At 36.1% G+C, this 27,777-nt stretch overlaps 1 protein-coding gene across 1 annotated transcript in view; it reads right to left on the bottom strand.

The window, feature by feature from the left end:
• Positions 1 to 27,777, bottom strand: part of KIF6 (kinesin family member 6) — a 169,634-nt gene that overhangs the window by 34,788 nt on the left and 107,069 nt on the right. Inside the window, exons 14-15 of the mRNA XM_035563115.2 lie at positions 26,129 to 26,231; positions 19,338 to 19,393 (exon numbers count right to left, since the gene is read on the bottom strand). Coding sequence (XP_035419008.1) covers positions 19,338 to 19,393; positions 26,129 to 26,231 — 159 coding nt within the window. The remainder of the gene's footprint in view (positions 1 to 19,337; positions 19,394 to 26,128; positions 26,232 to 27,777) is intronic.

The following is a 27,777-nucleotide window of genomic DNA, read 5'->3' on the forward strand; positions in this document are numbered from 1 at the left end:
GCCATTCTTATAGCAAAAGAATTTTCTTTTTTCTTCTATAGAAATAGAAAGGTCACATTTGTCTGAATCACATAGTCCAAACTGCTTATTCAGGGAGCAGAAACTGAACTTCATTTCAAAGAAAAGTTCCTGAGGAGGAACTATAATCGTATTTCAGGAAAAGCAGCCTAAATAGGAATTCTGGTCAAAAGATATGATGTTATAATGAGGCACCTGACTATAATTCCATACCAAGACTTAGCGAGATATGACTTAATCTTTCAATTTGTTTTAATCCAATTTGAAATTTGACCATTTAGATTTCCTTTGGGGAAAAACAAAACAAAATAAAACAAAAATACCCACACCTCTTGTTTACATAGAAGCTCTTATTTATAACAAAAAAGTTAACATTTTCTGTCTATGCTTTTGATTAGAATAATCTTGTTCTGTTTGTACTACAAATACTTGTGGAGGAGAATGAATGTTCCTGACCTGCTCTACTTTTCTCTCTCTGAGAACACTGTCACCCCAATGCAAGGTTTGAAGTTCATAAGTGACAGAATTAGGGGATGATTCCAGTACTCTTGCCTTCCCATATAAACAAATGGAAGATTTCAATCTTTAGTACTGCCAGTTCTAAAACCTTCATAAACACAAATATTTACCCAAAGAAATATGAAGAATCACATTCTCATTTAAAAACAAACAAACAAACAAAATCTTCTGATTCCAACAGTGTAAAGTTGTGGACAAGGTAGTGCTCAAATGTGGTCTGCAAAAATTGAATTTACTTGGCGAACATCTCACAACATATGGCTAATTATGTTTTCTGAAGTTTCACCAAACAAGAAGCTAAAAATAGGTCTGCAGCTGATATAAAATATTTTTTTCCAGTGGAGTCATTCTTCATTTGGAGATAACAGTCCCAATAAAATGTTGAATGCTGCAACTCCACATGTTTTGGCAAAAAGGTAGTTTGGGGGAATTTAAGAATTCACTCAGCATGCAGCCAGCTGTCACTAAGGTTGTGATAAATCTGTTGGTTTTGGCCTGTGTTTCTGGACATATGTACCATCCTGAGGTATAGAAAAGAGATGAACTGGTAACACAGAACTTCAGCTTTGTGACAGGAGACAAAAGGAGGGAAATGGAGAAGACAAAATGGAATAGGGCAGTCTAATTAGGAGTGATGTAAAGCAGAGGAAAGTATCCTATATGCTAACTAACTATCAGAATCACTAACTTGAATAATATGCTTCTCCTGTAACTTTTTGTCTTTGTATTCCTCCAGACTATTTCCAGGAGCTAGAATTATCTTCCAATTTATTTCGGACAACGAATGAATGCTTTGACAATACTGAATACAATTCAAGCCAATACAAAAATTATTATGTAGCAATTAAGAAAAATATTGATTTAAAAATGTACATTTTTTCAGCTTCACTTGAGTCCACATTACAGGTTTTAAAGCTTCTCTTATGTTTAATTAGACATTTCATATAATACTGTAAGTTTTCAAAGACTGCTAACTTAAAGGATAAAATATGGGACAAGCTAAGAGTACACATACTACCCTAATTTTCTCCCTTTGGGAATATTGGTATCTACTATTGTGGGTAGACCTTTTACTTGTTGCACGGTCTCTTCTGACTTAGCTTTTGACAGGCTGGAGCCTTAGTCAATAATCTATCATCTCCTGTTTTATTTCTTAAGCCTTTGATATTATTTTACAACATTTTCCAAGTCTGTTTAGCTTAACTTCCTGGAGATCCTGAAATCTTCACACCTTAGTGAGGGTACTGTATCTTTTTCTTTCTTCATCTTTAAATCTTTGTTGTCGTTACACAAAATATCTAGCAGAACATCTTCCTATGCACTCAGGGAACCTCCCATTCCTGGAGCTTATCCACCCACCTAGGACTTTTGGGGCTCCTAATGATGCTCTGAGGCCCTAAGCATTAGATCTATGTTTAGTCTCTAACAGTCATAACAACTGTTTAATTCAATTGAGGTTATATTTTCAAGGCACAGTGCAGAGCTATGTATATCTGAGTCACAGCTGACTAGCTGGCCGAAACACTAACACAACTTTCACCCATGACAAAGCCACGCTGAGAGAGGACTGTTTTGAGAGTTTCTGCATAATGTTCTAGTGTAATTAGACCAGTAGAGAGTGCATTTTTCTTTCGCTGTCTAGTGGTTGTCCTGGATAGCTTGCACAGACCCACAAATCTCTAAGTAGTTCAGACATTAGTAGGACAAAATAAGCCACAACATATAAACAAGTGTTGTACTGTCTCTTGGCCTGCAGAAGTAGGCAGGTTCACTGTTAGTAATGCAAGGTCCCTACATATGCAGTTAGACCTACTCTAGGATCTCTGAAGACCTACTCTAGGATCTGCATCAATTGCATTTGATTAATAAAGTTGTATGCATCCACTTGAGGAGGACAAGGAATCTTGCTGAATGAGAACATATTGAAGCTGTATATTCAGCAAATTATCTATGAGGAAGGTTTTAGAGATGGAGAAGCAGGGTACTCGCATAACTTCCATAAGCCCTGTAGGGACATATTTTCCACTGAACTTGAGGCCGGAGTTTTAACAGCTTACAAAGGATTTCTAAAATATCTTATCTCTACTCAGGCATTTAACTTGGAGACACTGAACTCAAATGGAGATACTTGAATGAAGTAATTTCTCAAACGAGGAAACTTCAAATGGAGATAGTTATTGGAAATCTTATCAGATGTATTAGATACTTTTGAAAACCTGGTGCTGAAATTTTATAAGAACACAACATATGATAGTATCTGTCAAGAAAAGTCATGGAACAACAACAAAAACATCTATTTTATCTCAGCATCCCACAACAGTAACAGCAGGCAAGCTGTTCAGCCTTTTTCTGAGCCAGAGAAATATTTGGGGCAAATTCTGACTCTTCTTTATATCACTTGTCCTGCTCCAATGGAAAAAAAAAAAGGGTCAAATAGTTCTTTGAGGACAACTTGGGAAGACAAAATAGTCTGTACTAGCAACCTGACTCAACACTATTTCTGAGGCAAGTGATCTATTTTGGAATACAAGGTTGGCCAAATCTCCATGTACACTGACAAGCCTTAACTTTCAGAAAGTCTCTGTGGCATCAGGAAAGAAAAATCACTACTGAAGCACTCAGGGTCTTCTAACAATAGCCAACATATTTTTCAAGGTAAGATGAGACTCATCAGCATTAAAAATATATTAATGACAGTACTTGAGCAACATATCATAAAGTATAACCCGCGGCAGCAGATTTCTGCCTTTTGTTCACAGAAGAAACATCTGCAGCAGTCTAAGATTTAACTGGCTTTCCTTTCTCCTTCCGCCTCCCTTTTCTCCCCTTCCAAGGTTTGCTGTCAAAGGTTTCTGACCCCAAAATAGAGGAGGTAGAAGCAAGAATGTGCCTGTGTTCTGGCTATTCCAGCACAGTTTGGCAACTCCGCAGAAGCATGTCTTCATTGGCAATTTAAGCTGTGACATTATCAAGTTAACTGGAACACGTGAAATACTACTAAACAGTCTTTTGCAGGCTGTGCTAGTCACAAAGGAGTAGAAACAGTAAATGCCAGCAAAGAGATTGGGCAGACCACTAAGAGCAAGGTAAATGGTGGTATTTAGTAGAACTCATCAGTCAGAGAACCCCAGAAAGACAACAGGTTCAGAATTGGAAGTACAACTTCCACCAAATCCATGGTTTCAAAACACAGTCTACACTCAGCACATAAACAAACACATTTGTAAATGTACAATTCTCCTAACGTACTCTCATTCTTTGAAATTTATTTATCACAGATTCAAATGCGTACATTTTATTATGGTGTAGGCTACTGCACATTTTATTATTTAAAATGTCTGACTGGGACATGGTCCCTTCCTTGCAGTACTCAGCATAGACAGTAACAGTTTATATCAACACATTTAATACCTTCAAGCATAAAATAATCTACAAACAGAAAGCTTCTTATGAGATAGTCCTCTCTGCCACACATTGCTGTAGGATAACACTGCACTTGACTTCACTGATTGTTTCTTGAGCTGCTCAAGATATAGTACTCTAAATTTTGCTCCAACTTCATTTCTAACCTCCAGACTAACTCCCCTGCCTCCCCGTTTCCTACATGTTCTTGTTAGTTCTGGCCAGATTACATCATAATTATTTTTCTTACTAAAATGGGTGCTTACACTTTCTGATTGAGGGGCATTTCTGTAACTGTTCATTGTTTGGTCTGCATTTCCATAATGACCTTTATTCCACATTTTTTTTTCTCCTTTTTTCTGGTAGCTTTTTGTACCTCCTGGTTGGTACACAAAAATGCTTTGATAGGGCTACACAGCAAACCTGTACAGAAACTGTATTTTTCTCATCATAGCATTTGGGACCTCTCTCTTCCTTTTAGTACAGATTGTCATAGGCTCTGTAGGCCTGGCCTACATCCCAGCCAGACCCAGTACAATTGTTGAGGCGTACTCCAAGTCCCTTTCATCTAAACAGGGAGAATGCTAGAATGTACCACAGACCCATTTACCCAAAGGCATAGGAAGCAATATGGAAAGTGCACATAAATTCATAACAGTATGCATATACAATACTGGGATATCTAGGCTAACCAACAGAAAACAGTAAGTGCTCTGGAATGCAGTTCAACATCTCCTTGAAACCGGAATTCAGAACTTGGATGCCTTCTGAGTTTAGAAACAAATGCTCAGAACTGTATACTATCATCCCAAAGTTGGCTGTCACTACTCATTTTTTTTTTTTTTAAGTTGAATTCAATGCTGCCAAGCATTTTTAGCCAAGCATGGGTGTTTATCAAAAAGTACTCTCCAGGAGACTTCAGCAGCAGAACATGTAATTTCTGGATTCTCTATGGATAGGAGATAGGCACCTGGACAGTCAGCTCGGTCAGTATAGCAGTACTTCTGTATGCACTAGCAAAGGCAGTTTGTTGTATTTCAGGAATAAAAGTGGACTAGAATCTTTAGTTTCTCGATAGCTCTCCTGAATCCAGGTGTCTGAATTTCCTTTAAGCTATACCTTGAATGTCAGAGGTTTCTTTACGTGTTGTCCAAAGTTAAGAAATATTCTGTGCATCTATCTTTTCTTGTATGCTGGAAAGGAGTCGGAAATGATGCACATCTGGAAGCTGTTGCTCTGTTGTTTATCACATCTATTTGTTCATGAATTAAATATTAAGCTGGCCCCAAAAGCATGACTGAAAAGCAATGCCATATGGATAAGAAATCGTAATCTGTGAATTAGTGCTGTGGATGCTCATCTATATGACTAAGTACAAGTTATCTCTTGATTATTTCTGAGAAATTAATGTGAAGATAAAAAATGATGAAAATAAAGTCAGAGGAACAGCTTTGTACATGGGTCTTTTTTTTTTTTTTCTTTTTACCAAATGTCCAAATTTAAGAAGCTTAAAAATAAGTAATAGGTCTTAGAGCATGAACAGGCAAATTCAAAGACAAGATATTTTACCCCATGCAATTTTTCTGATAATTATACCTCAGGCTTAATTAATATTTTCAACAGAGAGTGAACATATCCAGGTAGAAGATAGGCACATTTAAAAAAAATAAAAAAATATTTATTTATTTATTATTATTATTATAGTACCTTTGTGGCTTTGTGATTTCTATGCACTAACTCGATGTCCAGTTTCATTCTGTGATATTTTTTCTGGCCAGCGTTTTCCAACAGAAAAAATAAGTTTAGCAGTCCAGGCTTCACTATATACCTTCACATCACTTTTCAATGTTACTATCTTACCCAAGCAATTGCCCTGGAATTGAGCTCACATTGCTGTGAGACTTCTGTTCAGATGAGACACACCTAGACTAAAGCTAGGAACAGAGCAGATATGTCAGAAAATTCAAAATAAAATACATATAACACAATTACGGTGCTGGACCTGCTTAGCTATGCTATCATGTTTTGAGGGCACGTCAGGTTTTCAAAGTGATGGAGACAAGGTCAGAGTAGAAATGGGTGTGTGGCAGTTTTTTAATGCTTATTTATTGTGATAAATACACCAAGCTCTTGAATGGTTTTTATTTGATTGGTTTGTTTTTTGGGCAGGAGGTGTGGGGGTGTATTAGAAGCATATTAACACCCTAGTAAAACCTGGAATAGCTTTCTGCGAAGATATTTTATATATTTAGTGTTTTGGATGAGCCTAACCCTGCTTCTTTAATTGCTCAGCAATTTAAAATGCATCCTGATTGTATATAACCTGCAGAATGACATCATCAGCTCTGAACAGAGGTCTTCCTTCAGCTTTAAGAAAAGTGCATGAGAACATTTGCATAATACAACTATTCACTGTTGATTGCACTCCTGCAACATTCACAACCAGCTGTGGCGACATCACTAGTTCTACATGATTTAAGAACTAGGTTGACTGGGAAAAAAGCTACTGTATTTCAGTACATGTAAGTACATATGCATATACTGCAAATCTGCATCAATGCTGGCGAGATGCGTAAATGAATCACAGGATCCTATGAAACACGATTTTCTATTTCAGTGCTCATGAAGGAGAATCATTCTTCGACAGCGTAACTCTGAATGAGCTAATGGGTCTACCATCTCCAGAGTTTGAGGGACTGATTCCTCATTTCTAAATTCTCAGAATAGCCAGTACTAAATAAAGACACTCTTAAGGGAAACTTTGTGTACAAAAGAATGTTGGAATATTTTAGAAATTATAATATAGTGATAAATATCTAACCTCTCTTAAAGAGGAAATTTAAAAAGCTGACAGCATCAGAACTTATTAGCCTAATAAAGTAGCAAAATGGAGCATAGAAATCCAGCAATACTAACTATTTTCAGTCTGTAGACATACTACAACCAGAAAATCTGTTACTGAGAGGTACTTTTCCAAAGTATATAGTCACGGCAGTTCATAACTTGATTGAATCCAATGAGCTCGGTCCATTTGGTTTTAGTTATTCTAGTGTAAACCCGAAGTAAAAAAAAAGTGTTTACTTAGGATCTTCCTGAGCATAACTTTTTCCCCTGAAAATACTTCTCTTTCTAAAGAACAGAACATCATTTGTAATAATTATAAAATGAAAATGTTTCCTACATATGTAGATTCCAACATAGTTCCAAAGAAAACATTAGCATCTTAGGCCTGGAGTGACTGTTACACTAATAAGGTTCCTCTGTTTAAAGAATAGCACATCAGGGGAGCATAATAGAGCTGTTCAAATGAATTCATTCAGTTTGGTATTTTCTGAATAAGTCATTTGACAAATCATGTTTTCTCATTCTAAGGACCCATTCAGCCTATGCACTGTCACCCAGGAGCATTGCCTATTGTTTGAAAATAAAAAAAACACATATGCAAGCTACACTGAAACAATGGACAATATTTTGCATTGGCATAAACATATGTATTACCCCCTGAAGCCAGAAGACTTGTACCTTCAAAAAAAATTTCATTTTTTAAATTTCCTAAGTGCTGCTGCAAGGACAATTTTGCATTACTGAAGATAGTATCCTCTCTCCTCTTTTTACACAGATAAGCAGAAAAAGGAGCAAGGCTGTCAGAAGGCTGCTAGGGCTCCTTAATTCTCTTTTTAGCCTCAGATCCAGCAGATCAGGGGAGACAAATCCTGCACTAACAAAGGACTGACAGACGGATAGCAATAACATCGTTCCTTCTGTCTCCTCTGACACCTACCCACGCATGACCTGGTGCTGGAGCAGTGGCAGCACAGACAGCTCTGGTACAGCTGCCATCAATCTAGGTGCTCCTGAAGTGAGACAAGAATTAGACCTATGATATTTACATTGCCTACAGTAAGTATAACAAAGATGGATTGTCTCGCCTGTTTACAGAAGGGCAAACTATTACTTCACAGGCTACAATAATGGACTTTGTATTCTTGTCTGGTTTCCTTCCTTGTTTGCTCATCTTACTATCAGTTTTCTGGGGACTGTCATTCAGCTAAAGGTATTACTTTATTGTTCATTGCTTAATCGTTGGTGTTAAGAATTACACTAATCAAACATAACCTCACTACTCCAACACAGTATGAGTTGCTGCTCCTATGCTACTTTGCAGTGATTTCTCTTGAGATTCTAGGCACAAGCTCTCACATAAATCAAAAATATGATTTGTTGATTACAAACACAGCAGTTCATTGATTACTCTGATTCACTACGAACACTGAAAGAACAACAACAAAAAAAGTATTAACATGAACCTTTAACTAATGAGAAAGAAAAATATACTCCTGTCACCCACCACTTTATATTATGAGCCAACTGGCTGCTCCTAAAACAAGAAAATAGATTATGGAGATTTTCATCACAGCTCTAAGTCTGCCCAAGATGGTAGTAACCAGCTACCATTTTGTAGCCAGGCCTGTGGGAAATTCATGACACCTATTCTACCTGCATGGCACCTTGAGAAAGGAGATCATATGAAAGATGCTGAGAGAGATCACAGGATTTATGTATTGTGCTCTACAGGTTACTGGCTGAACTGAGACATAGAAATCATGCCTGAAGTGAGCTGGACATCAGCAGAAAAAGAACTTTAGTGGAGTTGGGGCAAAAGTAAGTTATACTTTATTATGGAAAGAAGGAAATAAATTGAAACGGAAGAATTTGTAATCAAATGGAAAAATAAGAAGTAGCATCCTGTAAAGCAAAGTAAATCACATTTCTAACAAAGAATGAACTGCAGATGGTGACAAGGTGGTTAAGAAATAAAATCTGCAGAAAATCAGCTTTCTGTATTTTTAATTCCACATTTCCAAAAACCAAAATGTAACGTTTAAAAAATAGATTCCAAAATGCAGTCATAATGGCAAGATGATCAGATATTTATTCAAAACAAACACACATAGGAACTATGTTTTTTCAGCTTTATGTTGCAAAACAATTGGGCCAAGAAATTAAGGAGAAAGAATCTGGTGACTGTGTCAGCCATGCCGAATGGCTTCAGCTTTAACAGCTACTGCTATTTTTGGTGGACACATAAACATGCCTGGTTTATTACAAAACTACTTTGAAACTGACCTGGAGATCAGAAACAGGCTAAGGCTTCTAGGCACTGAGCCACATTGAATAACATCCCAGCTGGGAAATTACAGCTGGGGGACTGTTTGTCCCTGTGGCCTGTTTTCTCTTTTGTTTTTCTCACAGATGGCTGCAGGTTTTGCAGAGCTAATGTGCTTCGTTACGTTAGTCAGAAGGGACATCCCTCTACAGTTTATAGCATAGCTGTGCACCCGAGATTAAGTATGGTAGAAACACTACTTGTGTTGCTTTTTCTGACAGAACTTCTGTGTCCTGAGAGCAAGACTGACTCTCTCTCTGTTAAGCAGCAGAGGACATCTGCAACATGCAGACAGCTTCCCAAGAGAGAAGAAATCCATGGCGACTAAATGTACTGAGGCTTTATTTTTCCGTGTATATCCATCCCATTGCTCGAAGAGAAGTGGTGAAACAGTAAGCAGGCAATCTCCCTTTTCAAAGAGCTTCCATTCTCCACTGATGTGTACTTGTCACATCTACTACTTCTTATGGTGAGCTACTGTTTTGGCTTGTTCTAGATCACTGATTTGGCTGTTTGTCCAGAATTTCTCAGGTACTCGGCAGTCCAGCTGGGGTAGCAGCTGCCAGGCAGCCAGAAATCCTGGACACATAACCATCACACATGCGGTATGACACTGAGCAGACTTTGTAGGAGCCAGCTGGGCACATACAGTCAGTTTGACACCTACAGGTGGTGCTTGATGGGTTGCACTGTGTTTGCTGCATGAGTGCCCAGTTGCACATGCTCAACATATTCTGAGCATTTCAGATTTACTGCACTGCTCAGATTTCTGCCTGAAGAATGTCTGGGGCCCTTAGTTTTTAAGTACCAAGCATTGAGTTCCCTTGGGTCCCAGGGAGCTTCTCCATATCAAGAATGGACTCTAATCAAAGAACAAGATAAATGGCAAATTCTCTTACTGTTCATGCAAGTTTTTCTCTAGTGACACAGAACTCTGTGTAATGTTTAAAGGCACTACACAATACTTCTGTAGGGTGAAATACTTGCTGGTAAAATAAGGAAAAGTACTGGAAAAACCATGCTATACCTGTTGTATCATTCCTGAATACCAGCTGAGCTAATTCTGAAGAATTAAGATGTTAGGAAAGATTTTATTATTTAAAATACTTCATCTTTCTCTTTTGCTGCAATGCCTCCTCACATATACATTTTTACAAGTTGATTCCTATACCTAATGAGCCACACCTTTTATCAAATGCAAAATCACTTCCCGTCCACAGAGACTCCTTGTGTTTGGACATTGCACAAGACAAACCACTGACGGGTGTTGGAAATTTGCTAAATAGATCCATTGTTTAGACCACATACTCTGTAATATCATTTTTTAGCTAGCTTATAATATTTTTTATACTTATCTTTTTACAGGGAAACTATAGCACTCTTTTTTTTTTTTTTTTTTAATACCTATGTATGAAACAGCTTCTTCTTTGCTCCTCTTAAAGACCATGGTCACAACTAACATGCCTCTTAAGCATCCTTAAAAAAAGCTCAGACTCCTGAGACTAACTTCTCCTAATTGCTGAGTATCCTCTGCAAATAGCCTCACTACTTAACCATTCTTTTAAATTATTCAGCATAACAGATGCTTGTGATAAACATCATGGAAGTCAAGGACATCAATTAAAAACATACCATAAAATTGGCCTATTCTTCCCACTGATGTTGGATTATTATACCCCTATTGTAGAGCAAGAGGACAGATTTTCTTCATGAGAAACAGAATGAAAGGATAAACAAAAGAAACAAAGACAATTAGAACCAGAAAGAATGGCTACCTATGTATGACTGCTTTTCCTTGACATGTACAGTCTACATTCATATGATTGCACATCTTGCCTCAGCCAACTTGTGCAGCACACATACAATTTTTGTTCCCCTGTCAGTCTCAGAATACCTGAAAATCCCTCAGAAACTTTGGCAGGAAAAATAGGAGGACAAATTCTGACTGTATATATGAGCATGTCTTAAAGAACAACTAACAGACAAACAACTTTTTTTCCTTTGGATGTTTGTAGTTCACAATGAATAGTAATAACAGTTCACAGTAGTAGTCCTCACCGCACCTTTTAAAGAGAGGGCAGTCCCAAAATGACTGGTTGAGTGCACAATGATAGATCGCTCTCAAAACCAGCAGGACAAGCAGCCTCAGTGGTATAAAGCTTGGTGAAATTGTGAGTGTGATTCAAGGAGGCAGCTTTGGAGATCTCAAAGGCAGACTATATTGCAACATAATTCATAACATGAGCAATTTAATTTGACTCTTTATATTACTGTCATATCTAATGCTTGTTGTCTTTTATCAACTGAAACAACAACAATAAAGTCAAACATGGAAGTATTTTCAGAATCTTCTTTTCAATCCTTACACTAGTAGAACTCAAACTGCCCTCAGCTAGAGTTTTTCTTGAATGAAGGTTTCAAGATTTCAAGTTCTGTGGACTTTAAAGGTCTCTGCTAAGAATAGCAATTCATACTAAGCTACCTGAAGAATGAAACACTGTGGAATGACATTATTGTGTTATCTATTTGTTAAATCTTAATGGTGAATTCATTTATTTATGAGCTGTTTGCATCTCATTTGAATCAGATTTGCTTGTGGAATGGTGGAATGTAACCTTTTGTTTTGTTTTGTTTTCTCTGCAATTTTTCAGACCTTTGTTAAAACCACTCCTGCTATTTTACCTCTGCACTAGTCATTTCCAGTAAAACCCACTGAATATATATATAACCGATGTAAGACTGTGTAAGTACTTGATACGTTCTGGAATTAAACTAGAACAGTGAATTATACTAATCAGCAGTTCTGAAGTCTCAATGTTCATTTCTATAAAAGAATAAGTATTTCAAATTGTTACACTGAAGAATGGAATGCATTTCAAAGCACAGTAATTTCTCTCTTATTACAGCCTCACTTCATTCATAGCTGATACAATGTCCAGTGACCTAATGTCCTGACTCAGAACATTTGCATTAATATGAAATTAATAGATAACGCTACTTATAATATAGACTTTAAGAAAGCAACATGTTGATTTTGATGAAGTTTATTTTATATAGCAAATCATGGCAACATATTCATTTAATTTAGGTTCCATGCAAAGAATGGATTTTTTGTCAACAGAAGAGTTATATCTTAAAAATGCTGTTTTGTTCGTGCATGACTTCTCCCAACTCTTTCAATCCATATAATCATAGACTAAAATATGCATTACATTCCTACAGTCCTCCTTGGGATTAGAGTTCTTCAGTAATTGTTCTCCTTTCTCAAAGTAAGTAATTTATTCCAGCATGTGAAGCTAAATACTGAAGATATACAACATAGACAACAGAGTGCTCCCTGACCACCTCTACCTGAAAACATCACTTTACCTTATTTCAGTTCTTATCTATGCAAAAAGCAGTTATCAGTTCATTTCATAAAGCAGGGTAAGATTAAAGAAAAACCTTACATAAAATATTCTTGCTTTGCAATTAAAAGTAGATCCATTTTGCTTATCTCCATGGGGATGAAGAATGACCACAGAAAAATAACTTTTCAAAAGAGAATTTCTTGCAGGCAGTAAGATGAGACTACCATCATTACTGTCTTTCATTTGTGCTATGGCATGTAGTAAAATTTCATCAATTATTAAATAGTGCCAAGTATGTGGAAGTAGAGGTGTTAATCAATGAAGTATTTATTTACAGAGGAAGATATCAAAAACTAAAAGTTCTGCAATGGCTAGCAATATAGCTGTGCAACTATATTTCTATTACTGTGTGTTTTGTCATTTTTTTGTATTTTTATACTTGTCTTAATTGCTCTTCAGATAAATTATTAATACGCTTACTGCTTGCTGCTATTGCTGCTAAAAATAGTGGATTTTTTTTCAGCTGTTTCATGTGCAATATAGAAAGAAGAGCTTGATTTTTTAACAATATACAGACTGTTAAAAGCGTGTGAGGGTTATCTGTCCTTGATTTTTCTTTAGAAAAGGTGTATTTATGTGTATATGACAATAAGAAACAGGCTATGGAGGAAGAAAGAGAAAATACTAGATGATCAAAGTAAGGAAATTGTGGCTGTATGAGGAAGAACTCATTTACTAAACCAACACCAAGTTTTAGGTTTATTGCTGTCCATCCCTAATTCAGAATACTGCTGCTTCCCAGAAGTTTTCAGACAGAAAACATTACATACTGCAATACAAAAATGATGAAGCAGGAATAGCAGCTGTAATCAGAGATTATAAATCTTCAAATTAAAACCTTGCCAGCAGTGGGCTCCTTTTATACCATCATTTTAATTCTCAACTCTACAACCTGACTGTTCATTTTAAATTAAAATTAAAATAAATTTTAAATTAAATTTAAATAGTTTCTTTGTCGTATACACTAAATCTCTGCTATTGTCATGAGTAAGAAATTGCAAGTGAGCATTTTTTCTCTCTTCCATAGTATGTATACATACATACAGTCTTGCATGTAGAGAAAAAGGTGTTTATAAATGAAGGTTTTACATTATTTAGGTTCTAGTTAGGTTTTACATTTACTTTGCTTTCACAGAAATAACAGTGCAAGCTATAAGACAGCGAGTTGGGATCAATATTGTCCTTGAGCACTGTTACACCTTGTCCTCACTCTCCCTCAGTCCTTACTATTTCAGTGAAGATCTCAATGAACTGTGATGTAAAAGGACAATTTTTTGAATAATTTGCAGGAAAATTAGATGAAGACCCTTCAATAATATCACTTTGCAATACAAGGACATGCCTTCATTAAAGACTGTCATTGGTTTTGGTATCCTATGATCTTGTGCACTAAAATCCAAGGTTGAAATGAGGCAGAGAAGTGCAACATCTCAGCATTCCTGTGGGTATAGCTGCATCATCAACATCATGTGCACATAATCCACCCACCTACCCTTTCTCATTCCAAGAGTGCCTGTTTCCTCACACAGTTATTACTCCCACATGACTTTGCCCTTTCTCTCTCAGCTTCAATTATAACATTAGCTGATTTCTGGACAGACTAAAAACAACAGCTGCTTTCCTTTGGGCATTAAATACCATTTAGTACACTTTTTTTCCTTAGGAAAAAACTAACCTTACTAGTGGTATAAATACTCCAAAACAGACATTTACAGGGATGAACTGGAAATGTTTACTAATCTTAAATGCTTCTAATATGTGGCACATTTTTGTGTATGAGAAACATTTGTAGTCACTAAATTCTGAATGAATGCACTGTTTTAACCTACATGGAAAACAGTATTTTTAATGTCCCCAACTCTTCCTTGCTCTATGATCCATATAGTAGCACTTTTTGTTGTTATTTAATGATTTGCAATTTGTTCAGATGTCGACTTTTTCTCCTTACTGTCAGAACTTTCACACAATGCTTTTGGTAATGGTATAAAAACACCTTGTTGATAACCACGTCCTAGAAATAAAACTGTTAACCCTGACAAGGGAGATGCTATATTTCCATATCACTTTATTCTCGAGTATTGTCCCATACATGCATTTTTTGGCATATTTTTTGGCATTTATTGCATATTGACATCCTGAGCAGTTTGGAAAATCTACTCTCTGAAAACCATCTAATGACATCAGTAATATTAGTTATGTTCCTCACACTTAGCTGAATCACCTCATAAATCTGTGATACCACATTACCAAGAGCTCAAACTGGATTAATGGCAGACTGTTGATGTCTGCGGTAGCCAGCTTCCAAACTGCAACAGCTAGTTGCTTCCAGATTTGTCCACACACTGGATTCTGGTCAGTGTAAACTCTTTATATAGATTCATAGAGGTCATTGCCCTCCCGCTGATCAAATTGGTCATCATGACAGCAAAAATCCATTCTACTATGCTGGTCGTCTTGCTGCAGAAGGGTAAATATGCATGCACTGAATCTGACCAAGGTAGCAAAAACGAAGTGTTAAAACATTTTCTTTGCTGTCAGTATAAAACATAGACTGTAAGAATTATTACCCTTGCTTTCCAAAGAAGGGAAAGTGACACCATCTCAATTCCTCATCAACAGATCTCAAAAGCAGCACCGCAACAACCTGGAAAAGCTCTTCCAAACTTTCCCTTGGCTATGACTGGAATAGGCAAAACAAACAACTAGAGCCAAAAGAGATATGACTAGATGTCCCAGCAGTTTAGGAAGGTTTCTTTACAGCAAACCAGCAATACAAAAATGTTTGCAGTGACACAGCATACTTTTTTCATGAGAAAATATTTTTTTTTCTTTTTATTTTCTTAGCCAGTGAAATACACATTTTAGAGTTTTTAATATTAGACTATATTTGTCTTTTAATAAAGACAAAAGTTTATTTGCATGTCAGTACTGGCCCACTGTCAATTTCTTCCCCTATGTTGGTTATAGAGTCCCCATTAGTTCCCTGACCTCTCAGTTATTTCTTTCCAGTTTTACTTATGTTGATTTCATTTTGATGATTCTGTATTTGCAATTTAAAGTTTACTCCTTGGTTACATTCCCTGGTCATATGTAAACAATTCTGAATATTTCACTCAAACTGATCCAGACACATCTACATAGCCCAAATCCAGTCTTAATTTCTCTGCCTTTTGATGGTGCATTTATGCAGTATACTGATTTGGAAAAGAACTGCCCACCATCCTGCTCCTCAGTGCTTGCACCAAAGCACTTTGCTCCTTTATTTGTGCCTATGGAAATGTTGTGTGACAATGTAGTAAACTGATTCACCAAAATGAATGATTAAAATGACCTGGGTTAGAAACATTTTCCCCTTTTTTAAGTATCACAAGAGGAAAACTTTCATCCTACAAGAAAATTTACCTTCTTATTTCTAGGAGGTCATGGTGAAAAGTAAGCATGATGAAAAATCTGATACATAAATATTATTTTCCATAAAAATAATTTAAAAATCTCTACATTCTTCTATTAACATAAAAGGAAGCAGAATCCAGGAATATGTGGTATAGAAGCAAAGGCGCATGGTAACCATGTCTCATTTCTTATGTTACAGTCACTTTGCTCTTAAACTCCAGCTTACATCTAGACTCTGTGTTCCTTAATCTTTTTATGCAAGCTATAACACCAGAAAAGCCTACCATGAAAATCTCATTCCAGATTACTTTTTCCAGCTCTAATGTTCTGATGTGTTTTTGAGATGCTAATGTAATTGAGAAGTGGTTGGAGTATTCTGTCTACTTTTTACTGAAAAACACTAATATTTCCAATCAGAATGAAAGGATATTTATGACATACAAGTTACAGCCAACTACTGTCACTATCTCAGTATATAATCAGATTGCATGAAATGTGCTCTATAACCTCTGTGGTGCATAGCTTTATACCATTAAGTGTAGCTTAGAAATAACAAACTGATATTGATGGGATCTGTTCTTGATTGTGCACAAGGCAGCCAAGAATGCTTTAGGAAACCAAAATAACAATAAAAGTAAATGAAAGATCTAGTTGCAGGCTGCAGATGGCTCTTATTCTTCCTGCCACATTTTCAGTAAAAATTTGGCAGCTTAATAGCCTTACTTAGCATCTTTAATGTTATGCATACTATGATGAACAAGACAAATGAAAGTTTTTTTCAGGCTGCTAAACTATGTTAACCAGTGTAATTGCATTTGGTAAGCTGAGTAAGCCAGGAAGCGTTGTTCTTGATGTAAAGTTTTAATTTTTAGAGAGGTGCTAATAGGCAGACTTATTTACAACTATGATCAAAAGAATGCTGGACAGGAGGGAAGAATAGCAGAATAAAAACCAGTAAGCATGTCAACCAGAGTGCTAATTTTCATATGCAGCATAACGTTACACAGAAAGAATTCAAGGAAGGACTGTATGATATGATCACTCTCAAGCCTCAAACATTGGTATTTAGAAACCATCCACAAAGTACTGCATAATCTGTAGAGGTCAGCATATCCATATGGAATCTGCATGTCCTGGATGGAATTTGTTATTTATACAATAAGATTACAGTATGAACTAAATGAAAAGAATATTCTTCCATTTTACTGCCAGAATTGAAAAAATGGAGACTAATGAAATACAAGGTGTATGGAAGGTGGCTGCTAGGTTCCTATCCCCAAGCAGCGCTATCACAGCTCCTGGCACTAAGCATGATGTGTTAGTGTGTGACTACTTATTGCTGGTGTATATTTGGTGTATATTTTGTATACTTATTGCCTGCTTTCAAATGGATTTCAACTTCAGCAAGAGAAAGAAGTTTGACACCCACTGCTGACTTTGGCTCTACCTCAATCTAGGCCAAGAAATAATCTGAGCTTCCTATCATAGATGAGTAAATCCAGGAGACAGAATTAAATCAGGATAATGCAGATTTCAAGATGGAAGCAGAGGAAAAGAAAAGGTTGTATCCTGATCTAATGGTTCATGTTCATGCCTTGGCACAGTGATATCCAAAAGCTACTGGCATTATTCACCTTGGTGATTCACCTTGGTAACTTCCTGTTACATGGTGGATAACATTCATTGTCATCCACAGCAGGTTTAACCTGCTTTTCCAAGTTCATGAGGGGAATAAGCCAACTGACTGATGTTGCTAAGAAATAGTTTGACTGACTTGTGTCAGGTTTCCCTTGCTACCAACCTGTGCAGTTTACAACTGTGGAAAATGTGGATTTGGGAGTCACGTACAGAGCTACAGAACCCACACCAAGCTCAAGATGACTAGTGTTTTCGGGACCTAAGAGTATTACTGTCACCTAAATCAGCTTCTTGTAATTTTTTGAGAGATTACAATAAAACAGAGAAGACGGATAGACTGTGACTGCAATGGCAGGGTTTAAGTGAGCTTATATGGACACTGGAGAGACTTGTATTTGCAAGGTGGATATTGAAATTCTACTGTCACTGGCCAATCTTGGGACGTCCACGCACGAGGTCTGTATTGAGGTATGTTCTATCCAATCTGGAGGAGATAATTACACCTACTGAGAGAAGGCAGATTTATTTAAATGCCATGCCTTGTTGAAACAACCCAATATTCAGAATGCTAGCTCAGCACCTGATGTCTATGGTTCTAAATCCCTTCAAAATATCCTTTGTGCAGTGTTTTTAACACACAGTGACAACATAGCTGAGGTTTTCCACACAGCTCACATAATTTGAAATAACATTTATGATAACATCTCTGAGCAGAAATTATGGTGTACCTGAAGTTTCTTGGGAGTAGAATCTGGCAGTAGCTACCCTTCATGACCATAGAGAATATAATCATGAATATGGTGAAAGTACAGAGCAATCATCAGAAGAGCCTTGGGATTTTTGTTCTTTCCCAGCAGTCAACTGCTGTTACAAGAAGTGATGACACTGGATGCTAAATTGCTTTTAAAATTAGTCCCTCACAGTCTATAACTGTAATCTTGAAGATATTTGGTTCACCTGAACATCAGCATACACGGACTTGGTTCAGCTGAATGTCAGCATACAGGTCAAGGACCTGATCTCCAAAGACTTCAGTGATAGACAACAAAACTGTTTCACACCGGACATAGAGCCTGGATAGCCAATTGTTAGGAAAGAGATCACAGATTGGGGATCAACAGAACTCAGAAATCACCTAGGAACATATAAAGGTCTGGTAGGAGGATTGGATAAGACCTAGCTTAAGGTTGAATATATCTTTAGGTGACTTGGCTTTGAATAATTTGAACCTGGAAGCCAAACATATGATGTTGGGGCCCTAAAACAAAATACGAAGAACCCCCCTGCCAAGCTGATGGACTCCTCAGAGTCACTCTAATTAATCTGTATAAAGGAAGTGCAGAGGAATAATTCAACAATGAAACCTTATTGTATCAAAAGCTATATGAATTTACAGATAAAGTACAGTCCTTAATCCATTGATGACACAACTTGGAACAAAGTTTTTTGGATCATTTTATCCTACAGTGAAATTCAGAAAATCTAATGTTAATACCTTAACTTCTCTCTTTGCTAAATTTCAGATCTCATTTCAAGTAAAGAACTGAGCTGTTTTTCACATTATTTGGAATAATCATGTTATTTGGAATAATAATGTTTGCACATTATTTGAGAAAAAACAAAATTGATACATAAAATGATGACTGCTATCATCAGTTAACAATTTATCTCTTTGGAAATATTAATAAAGCATTGATTCATTTATTTTAGAAAATAATTCTCTTTTTGTATCCTCTGAATGCTGCAATTTCATCAGCTATAGATGTAAAATGAAGCTGAAATGAACTCACTTATTTTATTTCTCACTTCATGTATTTTTTCTCCAAGGCATTTAGCTTCAGCAAACCTGTCAATGCAAGCATAATGATACAGGATTATTCAAAAGCACAACTAGTGAAACTATTTGTTCACAATAAAATACTGAATTCTTCATGACAATTTTTTTCTCTGTAAGTAGAACTGGTAGGAAACAATTTTCCATCAAAAAGATAGTCTGGTCTAAAAGAAACAATTCCGAATGCAACAAATAGGTTTATAAGACAGACTAAATAAATTTGTAGCTATAAATTTTAAAAAATATGTTATTTCAATTCTAAGAATTGGATTCTCTTATATACTCATATTAGGCTATGATATTAATTTTAATATGCTAAATTACATGCAATGTATTAACATACAGCTATATAAATATAGAAAGAGAAAAAATCCAAAGTAAAAACAAAATTCGAACATTTGCTCACCAGGAAATTTCAGATTTAAGCATGTAATTTACACATTGCTGATAATCACTGTTTGTGATTTGTGAACATGTATGCCCGTGTCACCAAGAAACCTCTCAACAGAAAAATAACGAAGTGTGACAAAACTAAATTATTCTGATCTTCTACAGCTAGTCCTTATGTGAATGCAGGTATTCAAATTATATCCACAAAATCAATTAATCAGGCTTTGGAAAGTCCCTTTTTGTAGTATTCAAGTAACTGGACCTCGAAACAAAACTGGAAATGTGAAGTTTCCCTTGATGTATTTCATGGTAGAGGAATGTAATCATTGTAAATAAAGGACAGATACAGACTAACTTGTGTGTTTTCCTTTGAGAAAATTACTAATTGCCTTTTGTAATTCACAAGATTTGTTTTACTTAATATGCCACATTTGTATCATCCTAGCATAAAGTGAGGCCTTCCATCTTGGGGTAGTGTTTTGACAGGAAAAATTAACTCAGTCATTTCTTGAAGGAGAGACCAAAGGGAGCTCAGCATGTTGCAGGATGTGTTGCTGGTGACTCAGTAGGTGGTTCTCCTCTCAGAATGTTTACAGCGCTAATCTACTCACATATTTCTTGAGTGTGCTGTAAAAGAAAATCACCTGTGGCAATCAAATATCACTTGTCCCTTTCTACAAAGGTAGTGATATTAACTCTGGTGGCCTAGATGAATCTAGTGCTGGTAATTATATTTCTCCTGCAAATATCCATTTTTAGCTTTCAGTCCCCAACTACTGCTGAAAATTACTTTTATATTCCTTTTCACTGTATTTCTTTCTGCCATAACTGATTGAATTTAAGTAGCAAATTATTCATAGTAAGAAATGTTCATCTGAGATTGTACTTGATAAGAGGTAATGCAATGATCACTTTTTACAACCTTACATTCCCGAAACACCAAATAACATTAGTGAAAGAATCTTCAAAGCATTCTTGAGTGCAAAGTATTATTACAGAAATTTTTAAAAAGGGCAAACTGAGATACAGTGAGATTAAGTGACTTGAAGAATGTCAAAAATTGCATTCCCATGCAAAATATTTTGAATCACAGCACAGACATCTATCCCAAATTGTTAAGACTGGAATAATATAAACCATGTACACCCAGGCAAAGTATCTTGCCCATCTGCATGCTGGGTGATACTGCAAGCTCTTAGGGAGACAATGTTTCTTACATTTGAACAATACTGACTATAATTGCATCCTAGTCCATGACTAGGATGTTTTAAGATGTTAGTTATGAAAATAATAAGTAATCATTTCGCAGCCAAAAATGTCATTTTATAAAAATTGACTACAGCACTTAAAAATTTCCAGTAGGTATGTGTATAAACTAATTTACTGATAACTTCCTGATTATATTCAAATCAGCAAATCTTCATGTGGTATGCAAAATATTCTAATGATCAGAATTTTCTTTTTTAGCTTGCAACATGATGTTGCAGTGATGCTCACTTCAGTGTTATTAAGTATTCTGCTCACTGTATGTCTTGATCCTTAGTAAATGTGTGATATCTAGGTATTTCATTAAAAAGCAGCTGCCTACCAAGCAGAATGAATGCATTCTTATCCTCTACATTCCCTATAGCCTGCTAGAACTTGAGGTCTTATCCTTTTATCATTTTTTTTTTTCCTCCTATCAGTTTTCTGATATTTTATAGCAGTTGTTGACATATAGTACTGAGTTAAACAAGCGTAGTAATGATAAAGCTGTTTAGGAAAAATGGCATCTAGATCAGGCATTCAAATGCCAAATGGATTTTGCTGTAAGAATCATGACAATCAATTCAATGTACAATGGCAATGTCTGAACGGAGGTTTGTTCAAGGAAGTATCCATTGTAATAGTTTAAAGTGTAGAAGAATGATTCGCTGCATTGTGAGCTTTGTTGTAGGCCATTAGGCTTGACATGAAATTCTGAATTGTTATTTCAATGTGTGTGAATGGACCCTTGCTGAATGTGGAGGCAAAATTGTAATACTTAATAGTTAAGTGAGTCTTCAGCTGATTTGGATGAGTGTTGGTCTAGCCAAAGTAACCCAGGAAATCCGCAAACTGTATTTTTGTCTAACTCAAATAGTGGTAAAACTTAGTCAAGAAATATAACTTTCACCTGGGAAGGCGGGACTTGGAAAACTGACCATTCTCAATTAGTCCATTTCCCTGTAAAACTGGAAAGAGATGGAATTTCATGTGACCACATTCAGAACTGCTCATGAACACTTGTTTTCAAGGCTGAAATCAGCATGGCTAAATAGCTCCAGCTGGCATGTTCCTCAGCACTTACTATATCTCGCATAAGGAAGGCAGAAGCCTTCAAAGCATCTGTGAGAATGTTATATAATCCTTTCCCACTTAGAACTTGTTTTGACATAAAACACCAAAGCAGGTATGGAAGATTGTGTGAAGATCTAATGGGAACATGCCAAAGTACCTCTTTCTTTCCTCCATATCCCATAGACCAAATACTAAGCTCATCAATTACTTAGAAATTATTGAGGCAAAAGTCCTGTGGACTCTGATTCATGTTCACAGATAGATTTAGCTGGACAAGTTGAAGCCAGATGTCTACCCAGACCTTATTCATAGCTTGCTGCCTTCAAAATAGGAATAGCTGAATGAGTCATGCATCTGTTTCTCAAACACCACAGTTTATAAGCTAGCCTTATAACCTAAACTAAAATTTGGCATTCATTTATAACAGACCAAGAAATTCCATCTCTGACTATGAATCATAGTCAAACAAAATAAACAAGATAAACACATAAGATTTGATTCTAATATTGGAAGAAAAAAGGCTACTTTTGATACTGCTCTAATATAAAGTCTGGCATAAAGCTGATATCAGCATGAATAGTGATGAGTGATTGATTATATTGTTATCTCCAAAGAGTCCATGAGCATCCTCCATGACCAGAGACTGCTCTGTAGGAAGGCTGAATCATGGCTTCTAGTATCTACGAGATGAAATATTCTGGTATGAAAACTCCAGAATGAATTTGGACACTAACTGTTGTGGAACAAGAATTTTGCAAAGATTTAACTCTTTGAACATAAATATCAGTAACCAAAAATTTAACACTTTGAAAAACAAATATCTACCTCATAATGTAAAACAAGACAAATTCAGAGGCTATCAAATGAGAGAATGAGGATATTTAGTGAAATACACAAATGTTCACTCATTTTCAATTAGAAGTTAAGAGTGACCTAAGTGAAACTCATCCTTTCCATGAAACTCATCCATAGCTACTTAAAAACCAAGTTAGCTGCTAACTAGCTGAGACACAGAAAGCAGGAAAAGAAGAAAGTGGAAAAAAAGTAATGGAGAACAACAAAATGGAAACTAGATCTACATCACATCTGTAAGCTCGGTAGAATTTTACTTCTGGAAATACTGACTAGGATGGGATTTAAAAGGCTTAGTGCAGTATACAATATTGCAGTGGAGTGGCTTAGCTGGGAAGATTTCTTGCTAGTATATTTCACCAGAAAAACACATTTTTCTCCACCTTAGAAAAATAATGCTAAGAGAATACTGTTGTATTGAGGAACAGGACATTACTAAGTTCTCTGGAAGTCAAGTATAGGACGTCCAAATTCCAGAAGTCTAATTCTGTCTGGGCATAAACACAGATTCTTAAGCAGGGCTGCAGTTACTGTTGTACAGAAGAAAAATGAGAAAGAGTTGTTTTTTATTAACTGCAAGCTAAGCTGTAAAAGATCACCTTTTCTATTTTACAAAGCCAATTTCTTAGTACTTCCCATAGGTAACTCTACTAATGGGATAGCCTGAATCTATTGTCTTTCACTCAGACCATAAGTCAGTAAATGAGCTTCAGAGAGAAATTATTCTTAACTAAATAAGCTTCCCTGTTTTTTATTTTTTTTTAATTTTTTTTTTTTAATCCAGGGATGGTACTGAGTTACAATACTGAGTTACATCCCCTGTAAAGATCTCTGAAGTGGTAGACAAAAAGTTTTGTTTGAAACAGTATTTCTTTTATCTTTTTTTTTTTTTTTTTTTTTTTAAGACAAAGCAAATATTTTCAGTATTTGATTTAATCAGTTGATTACATTTGATTATTTATACACAGGCAGTTACAGAAAAAAAAAATTGTATATTTACAAATATGTATATTGAAAGAATCACAGAATGGGTGAGGTTGGAAGTGACCTCTGGAGGTTATCTGGTCCAACCCCCTACTCAAACAAGGCCACCTAAGAGCAGGTTACCTAGGACCATGTCCAGGAGGCTTTTAAAGATCTCCAAGGAGGGAGACTCCATAATTCATATAGATTCACATCCATGTGAATAATTTCACAGCCCAAGCAACAGCTGTGACCCTCACAGTCAAACTTTCAACTAGGTTCACTGAAGTTCACCATTCAATTAATACAAGAATGGTATAATTAGCAAGCCAAGAGAATCTACCCAAAATACCCAAAGGAAAAAAATATGACAGCTAAAAATAAGTAAGTTGTGAACCAAATACTGTTTGTGGTATGACAGAAGTGGTTATGTAACTGTACACAAAAATATTAACATGAGAGGGCTACATGTAAAGGGAAGTTATGGTAACCTTTAAACATGTGGTGTCCACACACTTCTTCCTGTGCAATTTGAACACTGGCTGGGTAACTGACTTTTTGTACAACTGGTGGTTCAGAGACTGCATTCCAAATTACAGACTGGACTTGACACAAATCCAGTTTAATGAACTCGGTAAACTTGGAGCTACATGCATCTTTACTGAAATCCACTGAAAATGGCAGGGGAAAACTGTCTTGCTCTGAGGTATGAACATTCACAGCACCGATTTCAGCAATCAGCTGCTGCATATTAGAGAGGGGCTCTCCAAGGCATGAGTCTGAATCAATTTGTCCTTTAGGGAAAGTAAATCTGGTGTCAGTTTGTGGGTTCTGCCCATCTCTATTACATGTTCTGAAACCAGAAGGAAATACTGGTTTGCTTCATAGTAATAACTATCAGAGAAAATATGGCAAAATTGTTCAACTAGAGGAAATTCCGGACATGGCTCCGAAGTGCTGTGCTCCCATGATCACACTGTAACCATGAAGTGTTCTCTCAATAGACAGCAATGTCAGAAATGACTGCAGTGCAAGTTACATGTGGCATCATCTGATCTATTGATCAGAAGAAAGACATTATTAAATATCCCGTTTACGTGGATAAAACTTTATGTACTTCTAATGCCTTGGCAATTTGTGTCCCTGTGGCTACAAGTCATAGACCTGGGTGGAAAATGAACCAGTTCACAAAAGTGGTAAATAGCAAGATCTTGAATAAACCATAAAGACACGGAGCAGATAATTTCTTGCCTGAATTTCACTGAAGTAAATATATATAAAATTCACTGACCCTGAAAACAACATCTTCAATGCCTGTTAAGTAGGAGAATTGTTCTATTAACAAAGCAGAAAAAAAAAGCAGACAAAACATGGAGAAGGAAGAGACCCCAGGAGAAAAAAAAAAAAAAAGAAAAGAAAAAAGGGTTAAGGGGAATATTAGTTAGAAGGGTACATTTGAGAGATCTGCTTTTGACATATCTGATCTAAAAACATTATACTTCTCTTACAGTACAAAGAGGGTTAACACTTGTAAAACTGACAGTGAAAACTACTTTTCTACAATCAACATGATAAAGTCTTGGTGGTTTAATTTTTGAGATGCTTAAAGTCCACTTTATTAAAATTCATGTTTTTAATATTTCACCATTATCATCATCTTCACCAGATGATTTTGAAGTGCTTTGCTAGCATTAACAATAAATGTGGATGGAGAAAGTATTATTTCTGTTTTAGACTGCAAAACTGGAAGAGAGAAGCTAAAGTCACTTGGCAAACAAGATAGGAGCAAGACAAAAGCATCTGTTAAACATCTCCAATTTACTGTCCAATTTGGTGCTGAATCCAGTAAAGCATTTTTGACAATGGAAATTACAGTAATCAGTTTAGTCACATGAATCTAACTTCCTCTAGATAATTCCTGATTGTGAATGCCATTTACCACATTGCTTTAATAGGGCTATGAAGATAAGATGAATAAAGCCTGTGGAAAGATGCACTGAGATCACTCATGCCATTTTCATATTCTGTTCACACTTTCCCTCCATCATCTCTTAGTGCCTTCCAAATATGAAATATCCCCTGTAATTTGAAAAGGCCAAGTTTCTGTACCAACACCTTAACAGAAGCCTAGGATGTTTAGTGTAAAACTACATGTTCCTATCCAGGCTCATAATGAACTCTCAAATGTCTGTCTCCAGCTGTACTGTTGTGACACTCACTCACCTCTGTTTTAGAAGCTGTTTGTTGTCCTCAATGGTTATACTGTCAGCATGGTCCCACTTGAAAACTTCAAAAGCCTCTTGACATCCAAGGGACATCTTTCCTCCTGCCCCAATGAAAAAAAAAAAAAAAAAGGGAACTACTTCAAAATAAGCAAGAGACAGACATTTCATTTTTAACTCCTTTTTAGACAAATAGAGCAAATCAGCCCAAGGGTCTTAAAAAAGACAGTAGACTATGCTCCATAGTCCACCAACAGGAAAGCATTTTTGACAAAAGATCTCTTACGTGACAAATTAATTTGTTTTCACTTAATTTCTCTAAAGCCTGAATATTAGTGTTGTATAATTTCTCAAGACAACTTACATTTTTCATAAATAAAACCAAAATGTGAATGTTGTAAGTATGTGAAATATTCTTATGTATAAGAGTATGAGGTATTTTCACAATAGCAAGCTGCACTTTGCTTCTGTATTTCTTTTATTCTTCTACCATATTTGCCCCAAGACATGACTTGAATATTTTCAGTGCTCTAAGAAGAAAAAACATTGGGCTTCTTTTAATTACTGTTTCATGCCTCTCAGTGAATGTCACCTCCTTTTAGTGAATCAAATATTCAGATATTGTACCTACAAAAATGGCTGGTTCTTGCCTTTTAGACTTTCAACTTGGTATATGTTTTCTTTTGTGCACCGAAAGTTCAAGACCTATTTGCCTGTTTTTTTTTTTTCATGATTACTCCAGAACAGTATGATAGTCTGTATTATTTACCAGTTATCACTGCTGAATGATCTACAGATACAAGAAATCACGTATCTGTATTATTATTAACCAAAAAAATTCAAAGGCTACTCACAAGTATGCCTTCCTGCTTCAGAGCTATCAAGAGCCCAACATCCATTGTGTAAACTTTCCTGGGATTTTGCTGTGCAAGAGTTTTCTATATGGTTTGTGCCAATGGACCAATGTTACCAATAACATGTAATGTTTGCAAATTATTTTCCTGGTTACCTACTTTGCAATTTTTGTGTAAGCAGGGATGATATGTATTAACAAAGCATACATAAACAGATGTTGGGCTATGCAATACTAGCATGCTACACCTTGTTGGAGTCCAGCTGAGTTCGCATGAAAAAAACTGCATTGTATAGTCACTCCAGAATATATTCTGCTGCCCCTCATTGTACTTTTCCTTTCAGGACTACTTTCCACTAACTTCTGTGAGATTTCTGTGGTGTAAGATACTGTTTACAGTGAAGGCTGGTAACAGACTAGCAGTTAGGGTTCAATAATCAGTAAAAGTTTTAAAAACTCTTTATTCAAAATATAGCAGAAAAAATTGTCCTCTGTTTCAGTCAAAAGAATCAACACATCTGTTACTAATTTAAAAATTTTCAGTTGAAAATAGAACCACCAGGAATGTTTGAATGGCAAAGCATGCAGAAACGCTCCACCCTTTTTGAATAAGAAAATCAAAGAAAGATACAGTGCAGTTTTGCTGCTGTGTGATCCAAAAGAGCAAGAGGACTTAGGAAAATATATTTTTCTGTGATAATGACCTGAAAGGATAATGTTCATGTTTTATGCTTGCCTTGAAGAAAAATAAGTCAGCTTTGGAAGCAGAATTTTATAGTACATACACCCCATCACTA

This window comes from Cygnus atratus, chromosome 3, assembly GCF_013377495.2.
Source record: "Cygnus atratus isolate AKBS03 ecotype Queensland, Australia chromosome 3, CAtr_DNAZoo_HiC_assembly, whole genome shotgun sequence".
Taxonomy (NCBI): domain Eukaryota; kingdom Metazoa; phylum Chordata; class Aves; order Anseriformes; family Anatidae; genus Cygnus; species Cygnus atratus.